Source organism: Zea mays, chromosome 5 (assembly GCF_902167145.1).
Source record: "Zea mays cultivar B73 chromosome 5, Zm-B73-REFERENCE-NAM-5.0, whole genome shotgun sequence".
Lineage (NCBI taxonomy): Eukaryota > Viridiplantae > Streptophyta > Magnoliopsida > Poales > Poaceae > Zea > Zea mays.
The window spans coordinates 147,452,687-147,480,364 of NC_050100.1; the positions used below are offsets into that span (position 1 = coordinate 147,452,687).

Below are 27,678 nucleotides of genomic sequence, written 5' to 3' on the forward strand. Positions count from 1 at the left end.
TGAAGCTATAGTATAAAAAACTGAAGTACCTCTTTTTCTGCTCCAAAAATAGCTAAAACAAACATATACGTGGAGTTTACAAGTATCTACCCGCCACTACCACTCATTACATAAAAAACAATTCGTTCATTCTCTATCGCACCACCTTTCTTTTCTCCTCCCCACATCTTCTCAATCTTTGGCCTCTCGGTTCTTCCGATGTGCCTCCTCCCCCCTCTGTCCACCGCGCCTCTTCCTTCCTCCGCCCGTCGCGCCGCCTCCTTCCTTCGCCCACCACAGTATTGCCCCCCCTCCTCCCTTTGTCGCCTGCCGTGCCTCCCCCCATCGCCCCATGCCTCCTCTTAGCCTACAGGCAACCATGAGTAAGAATGTACTTTCGTTTGTAAAAACCTTGTTCCTAGATCTAGGAACCATTTTTACCCAAATAGGCAAACATCACAAAAACTCCACCCTAGAGTTTTTGGAGCATAGCCATGCCAAATAGGCCCTTAAGGCGTGTTTGGCATGGCACCGCTACACCCTGAAGCAACTCTACTCCAAAACTCTAGGAAGGAGCAACTCTACTCTAGAGTTTTTTAGACGTTTGGCAAGAAGACTACAATCACTCCAGAAATGAGTGTTTTTTGTGCGATAAGACATGTTTACCCTTGGTTTAGGTATTTATATGTTTACTGTTGCTAACAAGTCGCATATAAACAATTTTTCATTTCATTTTTCATAGTCAAAATGATCTCTCTATAACATTTCAAATAAATGAGTAAACACCACAATAAATGAGTAAACACCACTGGACTTTTCTTTATGCAAATTAGGTTCTATGCGAGCTAGATATCGAGGATTGTTGGGGAATCACACATTTACAATAGAGTTAGTATCATGCCATACACACTAGAAGTAGAAACTATACAAATTCATGTACTTAGTTCCAAACACAAGAATATTAACTTGCCAAGTAGACAATTTGTTGATGTAGCAAGTAATTTATTGAGGAAAGAGATTAGAAATCGAGGAAATGCTGAGCAAACAATAAACCGTTTCTTCATGCAAAATGATGGTACAAGAAACTACATACATTACATTGGGGAGGTGTAAAGCCCAAAATTGGTATAAAATAATAATAAAATAAAATGAATAGATAACTAAATAAGTGGGTGTTTTTTTTGCATGAATTCCTTTTATTTTTTTAGCATACTCAATTATGGGAATTAAAGTAGTCAAATAGCAAATAAATAAATATGAAATTATGCATCTCACGCTGAAGTTATTGTACTGTTGCACTTTGTATTCAAATTTGTGAGACAGGTTAAATTCGGAAATTAGAATTTGAAAACGGAAATAAATGGGATAGAAGGAAAAATAATATTAATGCAAATAGTGGATGTTATATCTTCATTAGGGATGAGTTTTATATTTGTAAATTGAAAGTTCAAAACATGAATTTGAATTTGGTTTGGATAATTCAAATTGGAAATGAGATTAAATAAAAGAAAATGAAAAAAGAGAAAAGAAAGGAGATTAGGAAGTGGCCTATTCGGCCCAGCCACCACGGTGGCCCATCATCTCCCCGCGCGGCGCTCGTGACTGGCGTGGGGGACCCGCGTTCCAGTCGCTCGACCTGGGACTCCCCTCGCGCGTCGCGCGTGCGTATTCTCTGTGGTGTGGGCCCACGTTGCCATTCTCTGGAACACGCGCACCCTCTCCAGCTGCTGTCGGGTGGGACCGGAGCGTCAGCTCCTTCCTCTCCACCGAAACGGACGGAATCCGGGCACAGGCGCGGCTTCGGAACAACCTCCGCCGAAGCTCCCGGGCCGTGAATCCGATCTTTTCTTCCCCCTTTCTCGGGCCGGCCTGGCGTGTCCTCACCTCGCGGCTATAAGACCGAGCCCCCGTACCATCTCGCCATCTACCCTTAGCCACGCCGAGCGGTGTTAGAGGAGGGAGGGCGAGTGCAGGAGAGAGAGAAGAAGAACTCCGCTGCCGGTCGGATTCCGCGTCGTGCACCGGGAAGGGCTCGGAAATGCGTCCGGGCTGGTCTCTGGATTGCACTGAAGTCGCCCAAAGCCCGGAATTGCAGCGCTATTGGCATGGAGCGCCGGAATTCCTCGTCGCACCTTCTCCTCCGCCGCGGCAATACGCTCAGCTGTGGACATAGCTCGTAGCGGCGAAATTCTCGGTGAGAACGTCCCTATCATGTCCGCCTCGACCCTGTACGCGTTTTGTACACACCCATATGGGTTTTGGCCTGCTTTTGCGCCGTGTTGCCTGCTCGCCGGACTTCTCCGCCGTTGAAGTGCGTCGGCGCCGCCGTGTTTCAGGGCGGGATTGGGAGAAACGATGGTGGCCGTTGATCTTGCGCTGAACGACTCAGATTAGATGCCCCAGTAACCCTTCGCTCGGGCGAATCGAACCGTAGACCGTAGGATGGATGGTCCTTACTGGGTCGCTGGTATTTTAGATCATAGCCGCAGATCTCCGATCAGACGGTTTGGTTTACTCGCAGGTTTGGTATGCGCCAGATCTAATCAGCGCCGTTCGTTTCTAATCGGATGGTCGTACTCGGCCGATACCCCTTCACCGTGCCACTTCGCAGAAAACCCCTTATAATATTAGAAAACTAACCCGCCATCCTGCGTGGGGTGAATATGAGTCTTGGAAAAATTTATGCCATGCCCCTGCACTTTCTAATAATAATGGCGCAGTCCAGGAATTAAATAAAACCGGAAAATAGATTTAGAAATGGATTTTGAGTATAAAAATAATTGTAAAACTTGGGCAATTCATAGAAAATTCATATCAAGCCCAAATTAATCTGTTCCAATTCCTATAATTTTGTAATATTATGGTTTATCATCTAGTACCACTGTTTTCATATGAAAGCCACTTTAAAATTTATTTCCTAATTAATCTTATATCAAGTACATAAAACCTTAAGAAATTCATAACTCCTCCATTTTAATTCCGATTTGATCCGTTCAAGTTGCGTTAGTCTCGTAGCAACGCGTAGATCATTATTATGCAGTATATTCTTATGTTTGGTGTGATGTTAATTTTATCTATACCATGTTTGTTTGTATTGCTACGACTAGCGCGAGGACACGTGTCATCTGAAAAGCAAGTTGGTTCCTGGAATCTCAAGTGCCAGGCAAGTTGTGCCCTTGATCACTTCTTTTACCCACTCATGTTCTAATTAATCATAATGATCTGCATAGGTTAATTTTGATGGGACCTAATAGGTTACCCTAGTTTGTCTATCTTTATGCCTTGTTTACCACTGAACTTTTTGGGTAGTACTTGCTAGTGCTATATGTGGTTTTGGGCATTGAGATACACATTATTTATGATTATACTTTTGTTATCCGTTGTTATTTACTGTTCATGTCAAGATCATTAATGTTAATTGGAACATAGAGCTTAACTTGAGAAACACGTGCCACCACAAGGGTTTATGGACGCCCTTGGCTGATTAATTAGGAAAGCTAGTGGAGGACTACCTTACCCGAAAGGGGCAAGGGCAGTAGGGGAGTGGTCAGTGTAGGGAGGTCCTTGGTTGATTTTGCTACGATGGCGGTCAGGCAAGAACCCTGCATTGGAGCTTCCTATAAACTGTAGCGGGTTTTCTGAAGCTAGTGGAACTTTGTAAAGGCCTCGTAGTGTTACCCTGCCTCGCCTCCTCGGTAGAGGTGTATGGGAAGTCGCGATCCCTTGACAGATGGGTAACATGACTTGTGGGTAAAGGGTACCACCTCTGCAGAGTGTAAAACTAGTATACTAGCCGAGCTCACGGTCATGAGCAGCTCAGGACTCTCTGATGATTAACTTATGGAACTAAATTCAATTTGTCATATGCATTGCATCGCAGGTGATGTTGTCACTTTTGTTCTACTACTTAATTGGGTTGGTATTTACTTATACTTAGTAATTGCTAATAAAATTTTGACCAACTTTAAAAGCAATGCTCAGCTCTAACCATCCTCTTTGGTAAGCCTTACACTTCACGTGAGCTCCCACCTTTGGCGAGTTCATGCACATTATTCCCCACAACTTGTTGAGCGATGAACGTATGTGAGCTCACTCTTGCTGTCTCACACCCCCACAGGTCAAGAACAGGTACCACAGGATGAGGCGCTTGGAGGATGTTGTGATGAGTTCGTGAGTGGTCTAGGCCGTTGTCTCCCAGTCAACTTTGGGTTGCTGGACTGTTGTCTCCTTATAATGTAATTATTTATTTATTTTGTATAGAACTCCTATTATATAGTAAAGTTGTGACATTCGATCCTGTGCCATGATTCATCATATGTGTGAGACTTGGTCCTAGCACACCTGGTGATTATGTTCGCGCCCGGGCTTTGGACCCCTAAAACCCGGGTGTGACAGAAGTGGTATCAGAGGAATGTTGACTGTAGGACGAAAGCTAGATAGAATTGGACAACCATTACCTACTTACCTTTGCTACTCTGATTCTTTTCTAAACTTTTCTCAATCTTTTCTCATCTATTTCCGCTTTACTCTGATTATTCTTACCTTTTCCTTCTAAAGACAAATGTGGATTTCGCACTTTGAAATCCAGTGCCTAAAGTGACTTTTAATAATAGAAGACCTACTCTTAGGAACAAAAACAAAACTAATTTTGTAGGTATCTATACACTTGAATGTTTGTTCTTATGAAATTTGTGTGATTTGGATCTTTGATTGATTGTGATGAGTGGTAGAGTAATGTCCATAATTGCATCTGCATATACACATAGGTATAAAAAAATATTTATAAAATAACTAGACAACCTAGATTATCCCCATTGGAATATATCTAGCTTAAGAGATTTATCTTATCCTAAAAGATCTCATTCTAACCAATTCATCTTATCTTAATAAGATTCTCTCTTATCTTAATAGATTCATCCTATCTTAAAAAGATTTTATCTCATCTTAATAGATCTAACTAATCTCAAAAGATTCTATTTCATCTTATCCTAATAAGCATACTTATCCACCCTAATTTAACAACCATGATCTAATGCAAATTAATTAGATCTTATCTAGTTAAACTAGTCATACTAATCTAATCTAGATCTCATCTAATCTAATATGATCTAATCTAATGTGGTCTACTTAAACAGATTAGTGATACTGGTAGAAGAGATTAAACCCTACTAGTCAGGTATTAACTTAACTTCGCACATTAGACCAACTCAACCATGGGCATAAGATCTAACCTAGCCAATAGAGTCTTGATGGATTGCATAATCTATCTATCTCCACCTAACTTCAAACAAACTTTTAACCTATATCATGTAGTCTATCTCACCCATATCTATTTAAACCAGCCCAATAATATACACTAACTCCTAATCAATGAGACAAGACGGGAGAAGATGATCAACCTCATCAAGGAAGGATAAGCATCAACTCAAGCCTTCAAAGATCAAGCTAAATCATCAAATGAATCAAGATCCACAAATCTTGGATGGAGTCTTTCCTTACCGCACTCTTTCTTACCCAAATCTCTCTATGCTTTAAAGACATCTTTTACCAAACACAATAAAGTGGATATACATACCCATGTTCTCATAACCACTGTCTAAATAACATGAAACTTCTTAATTCTTAAACTAATTAGAAGTTAAAGGCTAAACTATAAATAAAGTTTTTTTACATCCCTGTCCTTACAAATCTCGAGGACGAGATTTCTGTTAAGGGGGTAGGATTTGTAAAGCCCAAAATTGGTATAAAATAATAATAAAATAAAATGAATATATAACTAAATAAGTGGGTGTTTTTTTTGCATGAATTCCTTTTATTTTTTTAGCATACTCAATTATGGGAATTAAAGTAGTCAAATAGCAAATAAATAAATATGAAATTATGCATCTCATGCTGAAGTTATTGTACTGTTGCACTTTGTATTCAAATTTGTGAGACAGGTTAAATTCGGAAATTAGAATTTGAAAACGGAAATAAATGGGATAGAAGGAAAAATAATATTAATGCAAATAGTGGATGTTATATCTTCATTAGGGATGAGTTTTATATTTGTAAATTGAAAGTTCAAAACATGAATTTGAATTTGGTTTGGATAATTCAAATTGGAAATGAGATTAAATAAAAGAAAATGAAAAAAAGAGAAAAGAAAGGAGATTAGGAAGTGGCCTATTCGGCCCAGCCACCACGGCGGCCCATCATCTCCCCGCGCGGCGCTCGTGACTGGCGTGGGGGACCCGCGTTCCAGTCGCTCAACCTGGGACTCCCCTCGCGCGTCGCGCGTGCGTATTCTCTGTGGTGTGGGCCCACGTTGCCATTCTCTGGAACACGCGCACCCTCTCCAGCTGCTGTTGGGTGGGACCGGAGCGTCAGCTCCTTCCTCTCCACCGAAACGGACGGAATCCGGGCACAGGCGCGGCTTCGGAACAACCTCCGCCGAAGCTCCCGGGACGTGAATCCGATCTTTTCTTCCCCCTTTCTCGGGCCGTCCTGGCGTGTCCTCACCTCGCGGCTATAAGACCGAGCCCTCGTACCATCTCGCCATCTACCTTGAGCCACGCCGAGCGGTGTTAGAGGAGGGAGGGCGAGTGTAGGAGAGAGAGAAGAAGAACTCCGCCGCCGGTCGGATTCCGCGTCGTGCACCGGGAAGGGCTCGGAAATGCGTCCTGGCTGGTCTCCGGGTTGCACTGAAGTCGCCCAAAGCCCGGAATTGCAGCGCTATTGGCATGGAGCGCCGGAATTCCTCGTCGCACCTTCTCCTCCGCCGCGGCAATACGCTCAGCTGTGGACATAGCTCGTAGCGGCAAAATTCTCGGTGAGAACCTCCCTATCCTGTCCGCCTCGACCCTGTACGCGTTTTGTACACACCCGTATGGGTTTTGGCCTGCTTTTGCGCCGTGTTGCCTGCTCGCCGGACTTCTCCGCCGTTGAAGTGCGGCGGCGCCGCCGTGTTTCAGGGCGGGATTGGGAGAAATGATGGTGGCCGTTGATCTTGCGCTGAACGACTCAGATTAGATGCCCCAGTAACCCTTCGCTCGGGCGAATCGAACCGTAGATCGTAGGATGGATGGTCCTTACTGGGTCGCTGGTATTTTAGATCATAGCCGCAGATCTCCGATCAGACGGTTTGGTTTACTCGCAGGTTTGGTATGCGCCAGATCTAATCGGCGCCGTTCGTTTCTAATCGGATGGCCGTACTCGGCCGATACCCCTTCACCGTGCCACTTCGCAGAAAACCCCTTATAATATTAGAAAACTAACCCGCCATCCTGCGTGGGGTGAATATGAGTCTTGGGAAAATTTATGTCGTGCCCCTGCACTTTCTAATAATAATGGCGCAGTCCAGGAATTAAATAAAACCGGAAAATAGATTTAGAAATGGATTTTGAGTATAAAAATAATTGTAAAACTTGGTCAATTCATAGAAAATTCATATCAAGCCCAAATTAATCTGTTCCAATTCCTATAATTTTGTAATATTATGGTTTATCATCTAGTACCACTGTTTTCATATGAAAGCCACTTTAAAATTTATTTCCTAATTAATCTTATATCAAGTACATAAAACCTTAAGAAATTCATAACTCCTCCGTTTTAATTCCGATTTGGTCCGTTCAAGTTGCGTTAGTCTCGTAGCAACGCGTAGATCATTATTATGCAGTATATTATTATGTTTGGTGTGATGTTAATTTTATCTATACCATGTTTGTTTGTATTGCTACGACTAGCGCGAGGACACGTGTCATCTGAAAAGCAAGTTAGTTCCTGGAATCTTAAGTGCCAGGCAAGTTGTGCCCTTGATCACTTCTTTTACCCACTCATGTTCTAATTAATCATAATGATCTGCATAGGTTAATTTTGATGGGACCTAATAAGTTACCCTAGTTTGTCTATCTTTATGCCTTGTTTACCACTGAACTTTTTGGGTAGTACTTGCTAGTGCTATATGTGGTTTTGGGCATTGAGATACACATTATTCATGATTATGCTTTTGTTATCCGTTGTTATTTACTGTTCATGTCAAGATCATTAATGTTAATTGGAACATAGAGCTTAACTTGAGAAACACGTGTCACCACAAGGGTTTATGGACGCCCTTGGCTGATTAATTAGGAAAGCTAGTGGAGGACTATCTTACCCGAAAGGGGCAAGGGCAGTAGGGGAGTGGTCAGTGTAGGGAGGTCCTTGGTTGATTTTGCTGCGATGGCGGTCAGGCAAGAACCCTGCATTGGAGCTTCCTATAAACTCTAGCGGGTTTTCGGAAGCTAGTGGAACTTTGTAAAGGCCTCGTAGTGTTACCCTGCCTCGCCTCCTCGGTAGAGGTGTATGGGAAGTCGCGATCCCTTGGCAGATGGGTAACATGACTTGTGGGTAAAGGGTACCACCTCTGCAGAGTGTAAAACTGGTATACTAGCCGAGCTCACGGTCATGAGCAGCTCAGGACTCTCTGATGATTAACTTATGGAACTAAATTCAATTTGTCATATGCATTGCATCGCAGGTGATGTTGTCACTTTTGTTCTACTACTTAATTGGGTTGGTATTTACTTATACTTAGTAATTGCTAATAAAATTTTGACCAACTTTAAAAGCAATGCTCAGCTCTAACCATCCTCTTTGGTAAGTCTTACACTTCACGTGAGCTCCCACCTTTGGCGAGTTCATGCACATTATTCCCCACAACTTGTTGAGTGATGAACGTATGTGAGCTCACTCTTGCTGTCTCACACCCCCACAGGTCGAGAACAGGTACCACAGGATGAGGCGCTTGGAGGATGCTGTGATGAGTTCGTGAGTGGTCTAGGCCGTCGTCTCCCAGTCAACTTTGGGTTGCTGGACCGTTGTCTCCTTATAATGTAATTATTTATTTATTTTGTATAGAACTCCTATTATATAGTAAAGTTGTGGCATTCGATCCTGTGCCATGATTCATCATATGTGTGAGACTTGGTCTTAGCACACCTGGTGATTATGTTCGCGCCCGGGCTTTGGACCCCTAAAACCCGGGTGTGACAGGAGGGATGTTGGTTTCTTTGTATTGTGGGATAGGGAGAGCAGATTGGATGGTATAAAAATTGTATTGTGAGATATGGTTTATATGGATATGGATAGTATATAAACTTTACGGTAGTTTCAACATTGAAAGTGTCCTAATATGATACTTGATGAGTCATGGCAGAGTTATATTTTATCGAAAAATGTGATTTGAACATTGTATCGTTTTTAGTTATTATCACGATTTATGGCAAAAAAGGACTTGTCATCAATTTGTGAAAAAATACTAGTGCTAGAGGACAAGAACAAGGAGGAAAACACATACTAAACACATTTTAAGCACAACACTAAAAAATAGTGAGGGATTCTAACCACCTCAATTATCTCCATTACCTTTGCTAAACAAACTTTTATCAAATATTGAATACACGTGGGAGAAGATTCAGACGTGGGGGTGGGGGTGGACATGATGGGAATGGGTGTAGCACAAAATTGCTTGTTTGCATATTTTGTTGTGTTGAGGATAAAAAATAAAATAAATGATACGCTGCGCATAGCTCGCCTTCGTATATAATCATCACCGCTACATCCAGGTACGACACAATTATATTTTCTCCAAAGACGCCAATGAGTGAGTGAATCCAAGTTCGGATGCGGTTGCCAAATTACTTTTCCCCCTCCATTTATTTATGCATGATCCATCCATCGTACAGAACTTTTCAGGAAATCATCGTCCACTTTGTAGTATCATGTAGCGTTCGGATTTTTTTTAAAACTATTCTATTGGTTCTAAGTAATAAATGGCTTTTCTACGTATATAATTTATATAGAATCGGAGAGTAATAGTTTACTAAAAAAACATCATATGTGTTATAGTTAGGCAGTATAAAATACTTGTGGCTCATGAGCTCGCTCGAATTATAGTCAATCGAGCTGAGCTGATTCTCTGGCTCGGTTCCTTAACGAGTCGAGCGTAGCCAGCTCGTTACCTTAATAAGTCAGTTCGATGAGGTGAGTCTGAGCTGGTTAGATATACAACCCTAGCTGTCGTGACCGGGTTAGATTGACATGATTTTATGGCTTTGCTCCATAGTACAGTAACATCTCTTTTTAGGATTCGCTAGTCCTAATCATACGTATAATAATAGTAGATGTTCATTAGTTGAGCCAGAATGTCTTGGGAGCCCGGACGATCTTTATTATACAAAAATATTTAACTTGTAAATTATAATTTTCTTCTTTGATATAATAAAATTTTTCTTACGCTTCATGTTCAAATAATGTAGTACTACTACACAATTCTAAACTTTAATTGAGCGACAATCCATTATCCATGGCAGCGTGGCTTCACCTCTCTCTTATTGACTTGTGTAATGCAGTCAGTGCTCAGTTGTTCACATATCCCTTCCCCCTTGACTTGCTTTCTTTGTACTCCAACGTCGGCTCCAGGTCCAGTATCAAATCGGGCAGGTAGAGGTAGAGAAGAAATAAAACAAAAAAGGTTCCTTTTTATCTCCACCGCCGATCGTTCCATCGTACGGCCGAGAAAATTCTCGGCGCTCCCTGGTATGGTACCCCGTTTCCTTTGGAAGCCTAGCAAATTCACCACTCCCCCCGATCGAGACTCTGGAGCGCAGAGACGGCAGAGAGCACAGTAGCCAAGCGAGTGGAGGAGAGTTGGAGACTCATCACTGGAGAGCATCCGAAGCCGCCCAGTGCTCGCACAACCGCTCCCGATTCCCAACCCCTCCGTCCGCCCAAGGGGCGCCGCACCATCTCCAGCCTCCAGGCCTCGATCCCTACCGGACCCCGTGGCCCTGCTGTGTTATCTGGCTGGAGATCCGGCCGGAGTGGCATTCCTGCTCTCGGTAAACCCTAGACGCTGTTTCTCCTGCTCTCCAGCCCATGTTTTCGCTGCCAAAAATCGAGTTTTTAGGCCGGGGGCCAGCCCACTTCTTGCGCAAGTTTGTAGCTGGGAACCAATGGAATCCGGCTGTTCCTTTCTTCTTCTTCTTCTTCTTCTCTATGGATGGTCGTGTCGGTTTGGTCGAGTGGGGAATTTCAGTGGCCGTGTTGGCATGCGGTTCAGTGCTGGGGGATCTGGGAACTTCTATGGTTGTCATTTTGAGATTAGGGCCTTGGCCCTGGGCACTCTCGTCAGAAATATCTCATTTTCAGATTTTGCTCTTGTGAATGTGCTGACGTGCACGTGCTAGATTTATCGTTCCTCTGGGACATTCCGTTTTTTTGGGAATCTGGATGTAGTATGTTGGATAAGGCCATGAGCACATTTCAGGAGCTGTTTCTGTTAGTTGGTCCAACAACATTGCACGGACCACAGAGAAGAATGTCTGTGTTTTTATGGACGCCTTTTCAGGTTTTTTGAGTGCCTGATTCATGTGAGAATATCGGGGCATTACACTTGTGATGTAAACAATCCGTGACTTTTGTTAGGTTTCCAGGTAATCAGCCACTTACAGTATGTAGCAACGGTCTGGAGTTCATAGTTCTGCTACTTTTCCTTTTAGGATCTCGATGTAAGAAATTAAGGGCCTACTTAGACCTAGTTTCATCCTGTGGGCTTGTGAGCTGAAGCCATGGTCAAACGGGTGGGAGCTTCTTGAGATCATCATATAAGGTTAGGCCAACGTCACAGTAGAAACCCTAAATGTTGTGAATCCAGCACAAGCAAGCTCTTATCAATCCTGAAATGTAGCTCCAGTCTGCTTTTCCCAAGAAGCTATTTTGGGTCTGTTGCAAAAATAACAGTTTATTGTAGAAGCTTAAGCTGGGCCTTGTCCCTAAAATCTTTGGAGGCTTCAGCTTTTTCTTGTTCTATTCAGTTTTATGGCAAAAAACAGTTTTTTTTATTTTCTTATATATGCTCTTTCCTGTAGGTCAATAAGTATTCTGGAATGTTTTTCCGAGCTCAAATAGAGAACTTCTGGAGCTGGATATCAGTATTCTGTTAGGGATATGCTCCAACCAAGGGAAGCTGATGTGCCTGCACTCTTTCTTGTCTTCATTGTACTTCCCGTGGTAGCTTATTTTCTTCTTGGGAGATGGCATGACTCTGCAAGTAAGAAGGCAAGGGCAAGTGTGCTTGCACAGCGAGCTGCAGAAGAAGCCTATAGAGAGGAAACGATGGCGTGCCCAGACATTATTCCGCCAGGCCCTTCCTTGAGAACTATGCCCTATTTCAAACCTGCGCCTTCGTTAAGACAGGAATACCATGAGTGTGCAACTTGCCATGCCCCTGCAAAGACTCGTTGCTCCAGATGCAAGTCTGTTAGATACTGGTAAGTTTTTTCTCTTGTCTGTTTCTATGTCTATAATTAGTTTTGAAAGAAACTATGCCTGGTCAGGCTTCATTGAAATTCAAAGATCTGGTCACCTCTCAAACTTTTCCAGTTTATCTAACCTGTTCCACATAACAATAAAAAACCATTCTACTAAAGCTAGTTTAGATTTTTTTTGCTCTGAGATATTATCTTATGGCAAAGAAGGGCAGACCTACTGCAGTGGTGAGAACTGTCTCACTGAGTCTTAGTAACCAGGTTCCTGGATCGATGGGATCGAGGAACGGGAACGTGGTACGCGGTACGCTACTAAAACTAGGATTTACCAATACTGGAACGCGATTGTTCCCACGTTACCGGAACGGAACAAACGTTCCCAGAACGAGGAACGTGGCCAAGTTCCCAGTTCCCGGTTACTAAACACTGAGTTACCAGGTTGCGGGTTTGAAGCTGCCTCTCCGCATTTGCGGGGGAAGGCTTGCCTAGGTTTATCCCTTCCCTAGACCCCACTCATATGGGAGACTCTGGCTCTGGGTCTGCCCTTGTATAGCTTATGACATACTGACATAGTGGTAATGCAGAGTGACTAATTTCATATAAACGAGCACAATTTTTAAATGAATTTCTGATTTCTCTAATGAATGAAAGTTCTTTTAATTAGTATCCTGGGTCTAATCTTATGATTCCAACTCACTCTTATGATCAAAATAGGAGCACCAATGATTTTCATGTGTGTGATATGGATTCCTAATTAAGGCCCAAGCAATTTTAGATGGTAGCTTTGTCATGAAATATGATTCATTGGCTCTTTATGCTCTAATGCTAAACAATAGCAATGACATTTTCAGATTGAGAAGTTTTAATTCTTGATTTGTCTATATATCCAAGTTGTATACTTATATGTTCCTTACTATTTAAAAGGACCATGCTTATTACGCCAAGATTTCTACGACCCAGTCAAATTGGCATAGGGTGATCGACTTACCACTGACTTGTGTGTTTGAGCAACTAGTCAACAAACTTGTTTATGGTTAAGCACAATTGCAGCACGCTATTGGTATTTTGGTCAACTTGACATCAGTGGCAGTACTTGTGGTTCTTATTTTCACCTTCGTATGGTAGTAAATAGGTTTCCTGATTTAGTGGTCTATTTCCATATCGAAAGACCATGCACAACATTATGTTGTTTAGATAGTCATGGGCTCATGGCCAAGTGAACTTAGTGACTGACCTGTTTCTGTGGATCTCAGGTTGATATTTAGCAATAGGGTCTAAGAATTTTTTGTTTTACTACTGCTTTAATTCTCCACTGTGTGGCATTAATCTCTCCTTGCTATAATTTGTATTAGACTAGTTAGTAGGCTTGAACTGATGACTAATTATATTGAATTCACATTCGGCTAGTTGGTCAAGATGTTAAATGTGCCTACTAAGATGCTAAAACTAATCACCTCATCATCACAGTAGATCCAGCACATGGTTAGAAGTAGCGTTGCACATTAAGCTCTTTGACATTAACATATGTGATATTCTTTGCGACTGTTTGATTGAATTTGTTCGTGCACCACTACTGTGTTAATTGTCTTCACTGTGTCATAACTACTATGTACATCATATTGCCCCTATTGTCAATGACACCTCATAAAGTGATAATGCCATTTTGAATGTTCTGCAGCTCTGGGAAGTGTCAAATAGTACACTGGAGGCAAGGACATAAGGAAACATGCCAAAAATGGCTTGGTAGTGGTTCTAGCAGCTTTGGTGGATCTAGCACTGAGGCTACTGAACAGATGCCGTTCTTGGCTAACTTGAATTCACCTCTTCCAGGTGGTGACATTCACTTGCGTGACATGAACTTCGATACTTTATCAGAACCATCCTTTCCCACAACTGATGGTTACAATCTAGATACTGACCCATTTCCGGCAGATAGAAGCAACATGAATAGATCAAATCAAGGTATTCATATGAGCGAAAATGGTGCTGTTGGTGTATCTTTTGAAAAGAATAATTATAATGCTGCTGATGAAATACACTCTTCGGAGATTTTATCTGGAAACAAGGTAATTTAAGCAAACACGTAGAGTTCACTTGTCTTCTTCAGCCTACATGTTTATATTAGATAGTTCAACCATTTGCATTATGACTGCAGGTGTCAAACAACTATTTTGGTTCAGATGCAATGAGTGGTAATGGGGATGCAACTTATCCTGCCAAAAGTAATGCACAGCAGCCTAGCAGTTGTGCTCCTGACGTGAGAAAACAATCAAAAGCAAGCATCACAGTTTATCAGCCTGACATGAGTGTCTATTTAACTTCTGACATGGTCAGTTCTTGTGAGGGATCATATGTTTCTGCCGGTGAGCCACTGCAAAGGAGCTTGTCATCTGGAAGAACTATTGGGAAAGTAACTGTGGTGAATAAAAGGCCTTCTTACCCATCAAGTAAGGTGGTCTCAGCACAAAAGTCACAGGATAAGGTGTCTACATCATATCAAAATGATGCCCATGAGAAGAATCCTTGCAACAAAAATGACCAAAGTTAGTAAAGAGTTTTCCAATAAAATGAATTAGCTTTATCTTATAGTGCTACTGTTATCTCATATAATTACCACATTATGCAGGATCTACCCCCACATGTGAATCAAGTCAATCAACAAGCAGCAATCTACTGAAGTCTGGAACATCCAAGGTTGAAGTTTTAAAGAAGCCTTCAAAATTTCTCAAAACCAGCCTTGTGGCATTGATCAATGATAATAAGAGGAACAAGGTTTGGAATAGTCTACAAACTTTCTTTAAATGCTTTCTTGTTTATTAAATTAAGGTTTACTTTGTAAATGACACTTTAGGTATTGTTCCCATATGAAGATATTGTCAAGTTTTTTCAGTATGAAGCACGGGGTGTTTCCCCTAGAGGTCTTTTCAATTGTGGAAACAGGTAATATATGTTGCTTAAAGAGACAGTTCACACATACCTAATTATTTCTGCTGCTATTGTGTACTTTTATCGAGATAAATACTTATAGGTGATGATGGTGCCTTTTGGCACTCGACTTGAGTTGCAAAATAGAAAAAATGCCAAATGGATGTTTGCACTCACTGCAGAAGTGATGGGGGAACTTAAACAAGTAGAGCAGCTGAAAGGCCCCTACTAAAAACAAGAGTTTACTTAACAGTGGTTTATCATGTTGCTTGACTAGTTATTTTTTTTAAATTATCACTTAATTAGTCTTTGTGCATGCACACACTACTTATGGGACAATATGATCCGAGCCTAGAACAGAAATGCCTGACATAAGTGTATACGTAGCAAGAATGACATTCATTCAGTATTCATCTCTACATATGTATATGAATCCCAGTATACAGTGTGGGTTGCCAAGGGAGTAGGCAGTGGATTAATAGGTATCATCTGTCACACATTTGACAAAGAACATCACAAAAAAAACTCGACCTGCGCGGGGGGGTAAGACAGCCTCCAGACATTATATTAAGAAGAATACCTTCTCACGCAGGTCGAGAAAATCCCTGAACCCCTGCCCCACCCATACACGGCGGCACCGTAGCCCATGTGAGAAACGACCGCGACCGGGCCTTAGACCTGTGCTTTGGCGTGAGACAGACGAGGGGATTTTTAACCACAGCCTGAAATTCGCTCCCACGGGGAGTCGAACCCAGGACCTGAGGAGTGCTACTCAGACCACCTAACCAACTCGGCAGAGGCCCTTTCGCAGAACATCACCCAAGAATATGAACATATGTAACAAGATCGATTTGGAAACAAGAGATTTGTGAGAGTTAGTTTCTTCGTTGAAAATGTTTGCTCATTTGAAAATTAAAATGCTGCAAGCTGAACTAAATCCTATTTGCTGTAGAACTGATCATTTTATAGCAAACTTACTGCAACAAAAGGGATCTCACAAAGTAATTTTTGAGGGAATCACCATGTTGAGGTAGACCTGCCAATACGGAGGATGGCCCGCTAGTCATCATCAAATTATTGCCATGTCAGCGTTGGTGTGATGTGTCACGTTTACAAAACTGCCCTCTAAAACCATATGGGATTATTAGACGGTTTTACTTGGGCTGTTTATGGGTGGTTGTCCTTTCTCTCCTTTTATGCGACTTAACACTTGCTTGGGTACTCGACAATGTTATTATTATATATTTACCTGCTTAATCAGCCTCATCTCTTGATTAACTCCCCTTCCTTTTGCAGCTGCTATGCTAATGCTGTTCTTCAATGTCTCATGTGCACAAAGCCACTGATGATCTACCTTCTTCTGAGATTGCATTCTAAAGATTGTAATACCATAATTTCAAATAGCTGTCCCCACCCCCTCCTTGAAATATTGATGTGTACTTTATATTTCTTTTTATTTGACCTCAGTTATTATTTTATAGGTTGTTCAAAAAATTGGTGCCTTATGTGTGAACTTGAGCAATATGCTTCAACTTTACGTGAAAGTGGTGGACCCTTATCTCCAAGTAGAATCCTTTCTAATCTGAGGAATATTGGATGTCGCTTGGGTGGTGGAACTCAGGAAGATGCCCATGAGTTTCTAAGGTATTGTAACTGTTATATGCTTATTTGCTCCTGTGCTTTTTGGTTGTTTGCTAAAATTTGCACTCCATATTATTGCTTGAGTAATATCTTTTTTTTCTTTCAAAACATGAAAAGCAATTTTTGTGGAGCAAAAGTATCTGCGGCATCTAAAGTTATAAGTTGTGTAAATGTTGATGAAATTACATGACCTTCTTGAAAGAAATTTATGTTCAAGCTTGTTCTTTAGCTCTTATTTTTTGACTAAATACATGTTTTTATGGTTTAATAATTTAATCAGACATCACTTACCATATGCATAGCTGATAAAATAAAAAACGATCCTTACTCACAAGATAAATATCATGGCATGGTAATGTGTTACATAAGATGTGTGGCAGTTGGTGTGATATAACATCACTACCTTTTGCACTAATGGAAATCCATAGCTGACTTGGTACTTGCCTCGTGATATACAATGTTGTCCTAGTGAGTAATTGATCGCAGTATCGCTATGCAAGGAATGGTGATATACTGATATCATATGAACATTCAAAAGGATTTTTACTGAAGTATCTTTTTCGTAGGTTCTCATGCTGTAGTATTTTTAGACACTTCAGAAGCCTGTTAAGAGCAAAAAAATACAATAATAGAAGTTTTTCTCTCGAAGCTATCATTTCCTCTTGAACATACATGTTCATTTGTTGACACTATGTGTTAATTTGAACACGACCAGGCATCTTGTGATGTCTATGCAAGCAGCTTGCTTGGATGGGCTGGGTGGTGAGAAGCACGTTGAACCAAGTTTGCAGGAAACAACACTGATACAACAGATGTTTGGTGGCCGTCTTAAATCCAAGGTAACTTGATAAATCTCAGATCTCTTGTTGGGCTACATTTATTATATTTGGGAACTGTTGCTAATTTCTTTAGTGATATAATGTACCTGTAGTTATGCATTTTGTAATGAATATGTTTCGCTTCATTTGTTTTGAAAACAAATTCTTGTCACTTCCATGCTTCATCTTCAATTCATGGCAACCCTGTAGTTGGTTTATCATACTCTGAGTCTAAGACATCATCTTGATCTATGATATACTAATTAATGTTGTTTATGATACTAGGTTAAGTGCCTCAGATGCTATCACGAGTCTGAAAGATATGAGAATATAATGGATCTTACTTTGGAGATTCATGGCTGGGTAGAGTCCTTGCAAGATGCTTTGACACAGTTCACTGCTCCTGAAGATTTAGATGGTGATAATATGTATAAATGTGGAAGGTAGTGTTGCAACTGCTGGCTAGAAGTTTGTTACCGTCATTTCAGTTGGACCACAATAAATTGAAGTTTTGAAATTTTGAATCTTTAAATGCAGGTGTTCTGCCTATGTTAAAGCTAGGAAGCAACTGAGCGTGCATGAGGTGCCAAACATTTTAACAGTTGTTCTTAAAAGATTTCAGGTAACTTTTTTTATTGATTCTCGTCATGTAGTACTGGTTGGATCTGATAAGTATTTGTGTTTTGTGCAATGTTGGGCAATTTTTTTGAGGCATGCATTAGTATTTTTTATACTCACATTTGTTGGTACCAAGTAATGAGGTAATATTAACTTGAAATGACTGAGAATTATCTAAACAGAGGGTATTTCCTAAACAGAGGAGATAGCCGATCAAGGCTACCTAAAGAAGATAGAGATCCTATCAGATCCAATCAGGATATCTCCTACTGTAACCAAGTCTGGTTCCTATAAATGGCCGATATCTCCTACTGTAACCAAGTCTGGTTCCTATAAATGGCCTGACGTACACGTCAATGGGCCTGTCCAATATAGCACAAACAACACTGCTAACAGAGTGGATTGTAAGTTCTTTGCTCCAGCAATCGCCACAGCTCGAGGACAAGCTGTCTTGAAGGGGTGGGGGTAGTGTTATGGCAATTGGAGCTGGTCCAGGCTCCAGGGGCTCACGTGACAGTAGCGTGTGAACAGTGCCAGATTAAATTATATTAGATTGGTTGGGTTGTTAGGAAATAGATAACTCATCCCTATAAAAGAGAGAACCCAGTATTGATTGTAATCAAGCAAGAATAACCTAAGTAGTCTGCGGACAAAAGGGTTCCTGCTACCCTAGCCAATCCATATCAACAGGACACAGACGACTAGAGTCGGCCTGGTTGTCGACTAATTGCAACTACTCGCCTAGTCAGTGCTTTGGCAACTAGGGTTGACTAGCTGATTTAACAACATTGATTACTAATTTATAGGCAATGATGATGATGTTTGCTCTGCACCTTTCCCCACGCTGTAACCAAGTGCATATAAATAAATCCATTCCTACATTTATGTTTTGAAATGTTTATAATCACACTTTCAAACACTTTGATTACTATCATACAAAAAACTGTTCAAATTCATGCATAGAAATTATATTGGCACAAGTTACAAAAAATATTGCTTCTACATTGCCTTCTATTTTACTAACATGTAACGAGAAAAACAAACGAATGTCCAAAACTGTAAGCGTATATTTTATATTATGAATGTCTCATAGGTGAAATATGAGCTATCTATGGAACGGGGGTGGGTAATGAAGCACATTTGGGGAAATTTCCATATAAGCTACTCCCTCTGTCCCAAATTAAAATTCGTTTTAGATAATTAGTGGGTTCATACAATACTTTAGGTATGTTTTATATGTGTCTAGATTCATCATCATCTATTTGAATATAGACATTAAAATCAAGTGCTAGAACGAATACTTTTTTGGGACGGAGGGAGTATTTGGTTAGTTGAGTTGGATGAGTTATCACATGTCTCATGTTCTATGCTCAAGCGAACAGTTTTGTACCACTTGAATGTTTTTTGATGGAAGAACTAAATGAGCTTTATTTTATTATTTCAGTCAGGAAAATATGGCAAGATCAACAAATGTGTTACTTTCCCTGATATGTTGGACATGGTTCCCTTCGTGACTGGGTCTGGTGACAATCCCCCTCTTTATTTCTTGTACGCCGTGGTTGTACATGTCGATACAGAAAATGCATCATTCTCTGGGCACTATATATCATACGTCAAAGATATGCAGGGTACATGGTTGAGAATTGATGATTCAGAGGTACGTTTTACAACTAGGTCTACTCTTGATAAGTAGACAAAGAATGTCTTATATATGAATTGCGAGAAATTACTATGGTCTCGTGACGTTGTGTTTCTAGATTAAAAGTGTAGTGTGAGGGTAGTGAACATTCCCATGAGCAGTTTTGATCATAAATGTTGTCCCCTTGATGCAGTTTTGGTGCCAAACATCTTTGGTTCACATAAATACATAACAGACCATTATGTATTTTACTCTGCTTGCATGGGATTGTTTCGTGTCGATTGCATATATCATGCGTATTAGTATGTGCCTTTTTCTTTTTAGGTTCTTATTGGCTCATTGAAATGAAATAGGAACAGGAAAAAAAACTCGAGAGTTTATGGTATTTATGGTGATTTATGTTGTTCCATATGTAGGTCCAGGTTGTATCAGTGAATCAGGTTATGTCAGAAGGTGCATACATGCTTTTCTACTTGAGGTAAATACAGCCAACTTGTGATGCATTGAACCTAAATTGTCATTTGTAAAGCAATCTCACATTTGTAAAACATGATTCAGGTCTTTTCCCCGACCACCAAGGATATACATCGAGAAGGGGCTGCCGGTTACATCCGCAAAGCGGCACACGTCGAAATCTTCCAAGGGCTCTAAACACGATCGCAAGCAGACAGAGTTACTCTTTCCTGCAAACGATCAGGCATATGGCGTCTATGATTTCAGACCCGATGGCGAAGGCTATGCCCAAGATCAGCATGCAGAGCTGAGGTCCAGAGCTTTCCATCACGCCGACGATGCCTTTGCAGACTCGGTTAGCGCGGACTTCTCGGAAGCGACATCAAGTGAATGGTCGCTGTTTACCAGCTCCGACGAGTCCTCGTTCACCACCGAGAGCACAAGGGATTCGTTCAGCGTCGTGGACTACGGAGACAACGCCGGCCTGGATCCGATTTCCTCCATATTCGGGCCAAGCTATGCTCCGGAGCACGGTGCTCCCGGCAGTTTCGTCTCGCGCACAAGGTTCTCACCTTCCAGTCCACAGACAAGGTACTTCTCGGAGAGCACAGGCTTTGTCTCGGACTCTTCCATGCCGGCCCACCCCCACGGCATTGTACATAGAGGAAGGTATCCGGATAGTAGGGCGTGCGCCTCTTCTGCGGAACCGCTTGCGTCGGCGGCGCATCAGCGGAGCGGGTATGGCCGGTACCCCCTTAGTCGAGATGGTTTTGTTCAAACATCTGGTTTTTGCCAAATGTAATCGGCTCACATTTCATTAGCTGTAGCTGGTGCATCGGCAGTTGCGGTTCTTAGCACTGCCGTTAATGCTGCCTCATGTTCTTTTATTTCAGATGAGGCTTATTGAATTTTTAGCTACATGTCGTTTCTAGGGGTAGCTCGATTCGATGTAGCGAAAAAAAGTTAGATTATGTCTATATGCAGGTGAAATTTTAGAGCATGGTGACAAGCTCTGTGGCAACCGTTTTCCAATGCTAATCTCGTAACCCTGGCTGCTGCTTCTGGTCTTAGATTAATGTATGTCCCAAGTGATTATTCCCCAGCTTGTTACTTTCTCGGAACGTTCATGCATTTCTTAGAGAGAACTTAGAGACCAAAGAATTGTCAGACGATCGACGGACTTAGATTGACTTATGTTTCTGATCGGAGAAAGTAACACCGGTCAAATGAGATTTCGTTTCAAATAGGAGGATGTTGAAAAACATAAGAACAAAGGGGGAATCATGAGTTTCAAATAGGAGCTTTGATTCTGGTTGGTGTAGCGGTTGTTAGGTACTGTTTGGTTTCAGAGTCAGTTCATGGAGTGGTTTCATTCATTTTTCCTTTTTGGAACTGAAAGCATCTAGGCCCCTGGTTGGTTTTAATGATTAATGACAACGTAATGTTATATGTGACTAACGTGTGTTTTGCAGAGACAAATGGTAAGTTAGGTCGTATTACAGGTAGAAGTACTACAACTGTGAAAACAATCCCGGAGATAAAAACTCGAAGCGACGGCTAAAACGACGAAACAAAAGGTGAAGTACTACGGAGTCCGAGTGTCAAGATGTGGACACTTATGATTTAGTTAGATCTTTTATTCTTTTTTAGTCGTACTATAAAGAGGGGTTGTCGATGAGTAGTTTGACCAAGAGAGTTCTAGTGTAGTGTTGGTGCACAATCACACTCACATATAGTGCTAGGTGTCACTCTAAAACTCACTCACAAGTTAGAACGAAAACTGATTTGAAAATCAGCTAAAAAACAAGAAATAGGGTTTCTGGCCTTGGGGCACCGGACTGTACGGTGTGCACCGGACTGTCCGGTGCACCATCTGCCAGGTGGGGCCAAGGTGACCCTGGGGAAGAGTTTGTTCGCCCAGAAACCCGAGAGCGCCTGTTCCAGAAATGAATTTTAGTGGCGCACCGGACAGTGCACTAGACAGTGCACCGGACTGTCCGGTGTGCACCGGACAGTGACTATTCACTGTCCGGTGTGCCATCAGTCCAACGGCTACCTGTCAGTGCGCCCGTGCGCAGAAAAGTGCTGGTAACGGCTAGTTGTTGGGTGAGGGCTATTTATACCCCCTCCACCCACCATATTCAATGTCTTGCAGCCCACATTAATTCCAGCGTATTGCTAGAGCATTGCAAGCACCAAAAGCCTAGTGAGGAGATTAAAGAATCTTAATCCCGCATTTGTTCCTCATTAGCGCTAGCGAGAGCCACCTAGAGCACACACCACTTGCATTAGGCTTCTCTTGGTCAAGCGAAAGTCTACGTCTTGTTACTCTTGGTGATCGGCATCACCTAGACGGCTTGGCGGCGTTGGGAGCTCGGTGATCACCGTGAAGATCTTGTTGGTGACCCGACTCAAGTTTGTAAGCGGTCTCGAGGGATCCACCGCGCCGGAGTGGCAAAGGATCATCTCGTAGTGAGCACTTGTTTCTTGCGAGGACCAAGGGGGAGCGATACCCTTGCACGGGTGCTCCAACGAGGACTAGTGGAGAGTGCCGACTCTTCGATACCTCGGGAAAAAAATTGGAGGAGTCTTCTAAACTTTGCTTTACATTCCGCACTTAATTCAAGCACTTTACATTGTGTATTTGTTTAGCAAGTATTTGAAGTATTATCGTAGCACTATTGTATTTCTAGTATTATTATCTTAGTGCTAGTTGTTGGGGTGAAGTTGGGCTCTTGCTTAGCTCTTGCTTAGGTTTTAATTAGTGTTGATTTTTAGAAAAACCCAATTTACCCCTCTCTTGGGCATCGTGATCCTTTCAATTGGTATCAGAGCCTTGTTGCTCTTAGATTAGCTTAACCGCTAAGAGTTACGATGTCCGGTGGGGATGGACCTCCTCCCGTTTTTGATGGTGACGATTTTCCTTATTGGAAAATTCGTATGGAAGCATATTTAGAGGATATAGACATTGGTGTCTACAAAGCCGCCACACAAGGATTCCCCGCACCTAGAGATCCCACAAATCTTGTAGGTGATGAGTTTAATTATGAGAAATGGAATGCCAAGGCCAAAAACACCCTTTTTAGAGGCCTTTGCAAAGATGTGTTCAATAGAGTAAGAAATCATAAAAATACTCATGATTTGTGGATGGACATTTGTGCTATACATGAAGGAACTATAAGTGAGCGTGAGGAGAGATATCATATTGCTATAAGAAAGTTGAATTCTTTTGAAATGCTTGCTAATGAAAATGCCAATGCTATGTACTCACGTCTCAATATTCTTGTAGAGGAAGTAAATGGATTGGGGCTTACTCAAATCTCACAACCGGATGTTGTGAGGAAGATTCTCAGTGTCCTCCCAATAGACAAATATGGACACATTGTCACTGTGCTACATCAAATGAATCTTTCAGTTACCACACCTACACAGATATTGGGAAAGATCAATGCTCATGAGATGTACATGCACATAAATGACAAAGATGAGTCATCTTCCAAGAGAAAGGATTTGGCTCTCAAAGCAAATCAAGAAAGAAAAGGAAAAGCTAAAATACAAATTGAGAAAGAATCCTCAAGTGATGATGACCTTGATGCTAACATTGCCTTGATGGTAAGGAAGACCACCAAGATGTTAAAGAAGCTCAACAGAGAAGACATCAAATTTGATTCCAGAAAGAAGAAATTCTTTTCCAACAAAAGAAAGCCCGTTTCTGAGATGGATTGCTACAACTGTGGAGAGCTCGGTCATCTTGCTCATCAATGTAACAAGCCCAAGAAGAACAAGTTCAAGGGTAAGAAAGAAGATGACAACGATGATGAGAAGAAGGAAAAGAGATTCTTCAAGAGGAAGGATGGAAAGCAAAAGAGGTTCCACAAAAAGAAAAATGGAAAGGCATATATTGTTGGTGACTGGCTCACTGACATTGAGTCATCAAGTGGATCTTCTTCGAGTGAAGAAGAGAATGATGAAAAAGTTGCCGCCATCGCCGGGGACTTCTCTTCACCACCACCATCGTCATCATCAACTTCTCACCTATGCCTCGTGGCTAGAGGTGAACGGAAGGTACAAAATGATATTAATGTTACTGATGATAGTGATAGTGATGAGGAATTTGCTTCACCTTCATATGATGAGCTAGCTGACTTGCTTAAAGAATATACTCAAATCATTAGAAAGTCAAAAGCTAAATGTGATAGGTTGAAAATGAAAATGAATCTTTAAATGCCAAATATGACATAGTTATGAAAGCTAGTGATGAAATGAAAGAAGAGAACAAAACTATGTCATCAACTGTAAATGAGCTCACAACCTCCCTAAAAGATGCTAAGGATAAATGTGACAAGTTAAATGTAGCTAATAGGGAGTTGCAAGATAGACTAGTAAAAATCAAGGAAGACTATACTCAGATTAAATTTGATCATGATAATCTTCTTGTTGAAAACAAACTTTTATCTTGCAAAACACATGAGGCTATTAACCCTGTTGTTAAGATTGATGTAGCAACCTCATGTGATGATTTGAGTCAAGGAGAGCAAACTAGTCTACATGCTGAATTGACTGAAAAAGTTGAAGTCCTGACTTTAGACAACCAAAAATTGAAGAGATACTTGACTGATGCAACTACTAGGGGAAAGGTTGCTATTGAGAATAATGATTTCAACCATGAGTTGGCAGTGGATAATGAAAGACTTAAAAATGAGGTCAAGAAACTTAAGAGTTAAAATGAACATCTTGCAACAAGTGTGCAAAAGTTCAACAAGGGCCAATACCTCCAAAATGAGTTGCTTATGAACACTGTCATGAAAAACAATAAGAGTGGTATTGGATACAATACTTTTATGCAAAAGAAAGCTACTACTCAATACAAGCCAAAGCAGACTCACAAGCCTATCAAATGCTTTGAGTGTGGAAATGAAGGTCATTTTGCCCACAACTGCAAAGTCAAACCACCAACTCCCTTGCCTAAGCACTCAAGACCATTTGCTTTCAATGCTCATTATGTTCTAAGAAAAGTTGCAAATGGAAAGGTCAAAGTTACATTCCTAGGTCCACCAAACAAACGTAGACCTAGACAAATTTGGGTTGCAAAGTCCTTGATTGAGAGAGTCACTGGTCCTATGCAATATAGGGCCCTCAAAACTCAAGCTTGATTTGTCTGTGGATGTAGGTGAACTACAAGACCGGTGGAAGCCATTGGGTTATTGTCAGTGGATGCACACAACATATGACAGGCAACCCACAGATGTTCACCTCACTTGATGAGAATGTTGATGGACAAGACAAAATCACCTTTGCAGACAATTCAAAAGGGAAAGTGCAAGGACTTGGCAAGGTGGCAATTTCAAATGATTTATCAATTTCAAATGTTCTCTTGGTTGCACCTTTGAGCTTCAATTTATTATCAGTGGGTCAACTCTGTGATCTTGGACTTCAATGCTTATTCACTCCAACAGAAGTTATTGTATCAAAAATGGATGATGAATCAATGGTGTTCAAAGGATTTAGATACAACAATCTCTATTTAGTGGATTTCACTTCAGAAGATGCAGACTTAAGAACTTGCCTCTTCACCAAAGCTTCACTTGGATGGCTTTGGCATAGGAGGCTTGCACATGTTGGGATGAGCACACTCAAGAAGGTATTAAAGAAGGACATGGTTAGAGGATTAAAGGATGTGGTATTTGAAAAGGACAAGCCTTGTAGTGCATGTAAAGCTAGGAAGCAAGTTGCTAATACACATCCTACTAAAGCTTTCATGTCAACATCAAGGCCACTGGAACTACTTCATATGGATTTATTTGGACCTACAAATTATGTAAGTGCTGGTGGCAACCTCTACTGTCTAGTGATTGTTGATGATTTCTCAAGATACACTTGGGTGTTCTTTCTTCATGACAAATCTGAAGTTGCATCCATATTCAAGAAGTTTGCCAAGAAAGCACAAAATGAATTTGATTGCAAGATCAAGAAGATTAGAAGTGATAATGGCAAAGAATTTGACAACACCAACATTCATGAGTACTGTGATGAAATTGGGATCAAGCATGAAGTATCTGCAACATACACACCTCAACAAAATGGAGTTGTTGAAAGGAAAAACAAGACCTTGATCACACTTGCAAGAACAATGATTGATGAGTATAACACACCGGAGAGGTTTTGGGCCGAAGCTGTCAACACTGCATGCTATGCATTAAACATGCTATTTCCTCACCGGCTACTTGCGAAGACTCCTTATGAACTGCTAAATGGGAAAAAGCCAGACGTCTCCTTCTTCCGGGTGTTTGGGTGCAAATGCTACATCTACAAGAAACGCCATCACTTAGGGAAGTTTCAAAGACGTTGTGATATTGGTTTTCTTTTGGGTTATTCATTAAAGTCCAAAGCATATCGAGTATTCAACCATGCCACTGGCGTGGTAGAAGAAACATATGATGTGGAATTTGATGAGACTAATGGCTCCCAAGGAGCACTTGAAAATCTTGATGATGTAGGTGATGAGCCACTTAGGGAAGCAATGAAGAACATGCCAATTGGAGCTATCAAACCAAAAGAGGATGAAGAAGAGGTGCAAAACATTGACAGGCCTTCATCAAATGTACCACAAGATGATGAAAAAGATGAGAGGCATGCAAATGAAGATACATTTGTCTCTCATGAACAAGCAAGGGTACAAGCCGAAGATGTTGATGCTCCAGGATCTTCTTCCCAAGTGGTTGACAGGAGAAACTCATCACTACTTCAAGCTCATCCTCAAAACCAAATCATTGGGAGTCCTTCACAAGGGGTTATCACTCGATCACATAAACATGCTTCTTTTATTGAACATCACTCCTTTGTTTCTTATGTTGAGCCTACTTGTATAGATGAGGCGCTACAGGATCCGGACTGGGTGAACGCCATGCATGAAGAACTTAACAACTTCACCCGTAACCAAGTTTGGACCCTAGAGAAGCCCCCACAAGATGCAAGGATCATTGGAACAAAGTGGGTGTTCAGAAACAAGCAAGATGATCAAGGTGTGATTGTAAGGAACAAGACAAGACTTGTTGCAAAGGGATTCTCTCAAGTTGAAGGCTTAGATTTTGGAGGGACCTTAGCACCGGTTGCTCGACTGGAAGCCATCCGTATCCTGCTTGCATATGCATCATGCTATGATATAAAACTTTATCAAATGGATGTAAAAAGTGCATTTTTAAATGGCTTCATAAATGAACTTGTATATGTTGAGCAACCACCTGGATTTGAAGACCCTAGATATTCTAACCATGCTTACAGGTTGTCCAAGGCGCTATATGGGCTAAAGCAAGCTCCA

The 27,678-nt window shown here is 41.4% G+C and overlaps 1 protein-coding gene across 2 annotated transcripts; it reads left to right on the top strand.

Moving 5' to 3' along the window:
- The first annotated feature begins 10,448 nt into the window (after window positions 1-10,448).
- Window positions 10,449-21,419, top strand: LOC103626998 (ubiquitin carboxyl-terminal hydrolase 15). Of its 2 annotated transcripts, XM_008647353.4 has the most exons (14): window positions 10,449-10,838; window positions 11,868-12,269; window positions 13,945-14,332; window positions 14,422-14,809; window positions 14,893-15,038; window positions 15,118-15,206; window positions 16,488-16,573; window positions 16,673-16,835; window positions 17,548-17,671; window positions 17,936-18,093; window positions 18,188-18,272; window positions 19,713-19,925; window positions 20,324-20,385; window positions 20,466-21,419. In XM_008647353.4, exons 2-14 carry the CDS (start codon window positions 11,947-11,949, stop codon window positions 21,160-21,162), a joined length of 2,922 nt encoding a protein of 973 aa, XP_008645575.1. In that variant the 5' UTR covers window positions 10,449-10,838; window positions 11,868-11,946; the 3' UTR covers window positions 21,163-21,419. The 2 variants fall into 2 exon arrangements, with proteins under 2 accessions (XP_008645575.1, XP_020394073.1); XM_020538484.3 differs by having other exon boundaries at window positions 10,454-10,838; window positions 16,488-16,835.
- The last annotated feature ends 6,259 nt before the right edge of the window (window positions 21,420-27,678 follow it).

Excerpts from the sequence above, each read along its gene's own strand:
- LOC103626998 (XM_020538484.3), top strand. The coding sequence starts at position 11,947 with ATGCTCCAACCAAGGGAAGCTGATGTGCCTGCACTCTTTCTTGTCTTC. Across the intron at positions 12,270-13,944 it reads TGCAAGTCTGTTAGATACTG|CTCTGGGAAGTGTCAAATAG; the intron begins GTAAGTTTTTTC and ends AATGTTCTGCAG. Across the intron at positions 19,926-20,323 it reads TGAGAATTGATGATTCAGAG|GTCCAGGTTGTATCAGTGAA; the intron begins GTACGTTTTACA and ends TTCCATATGTAG.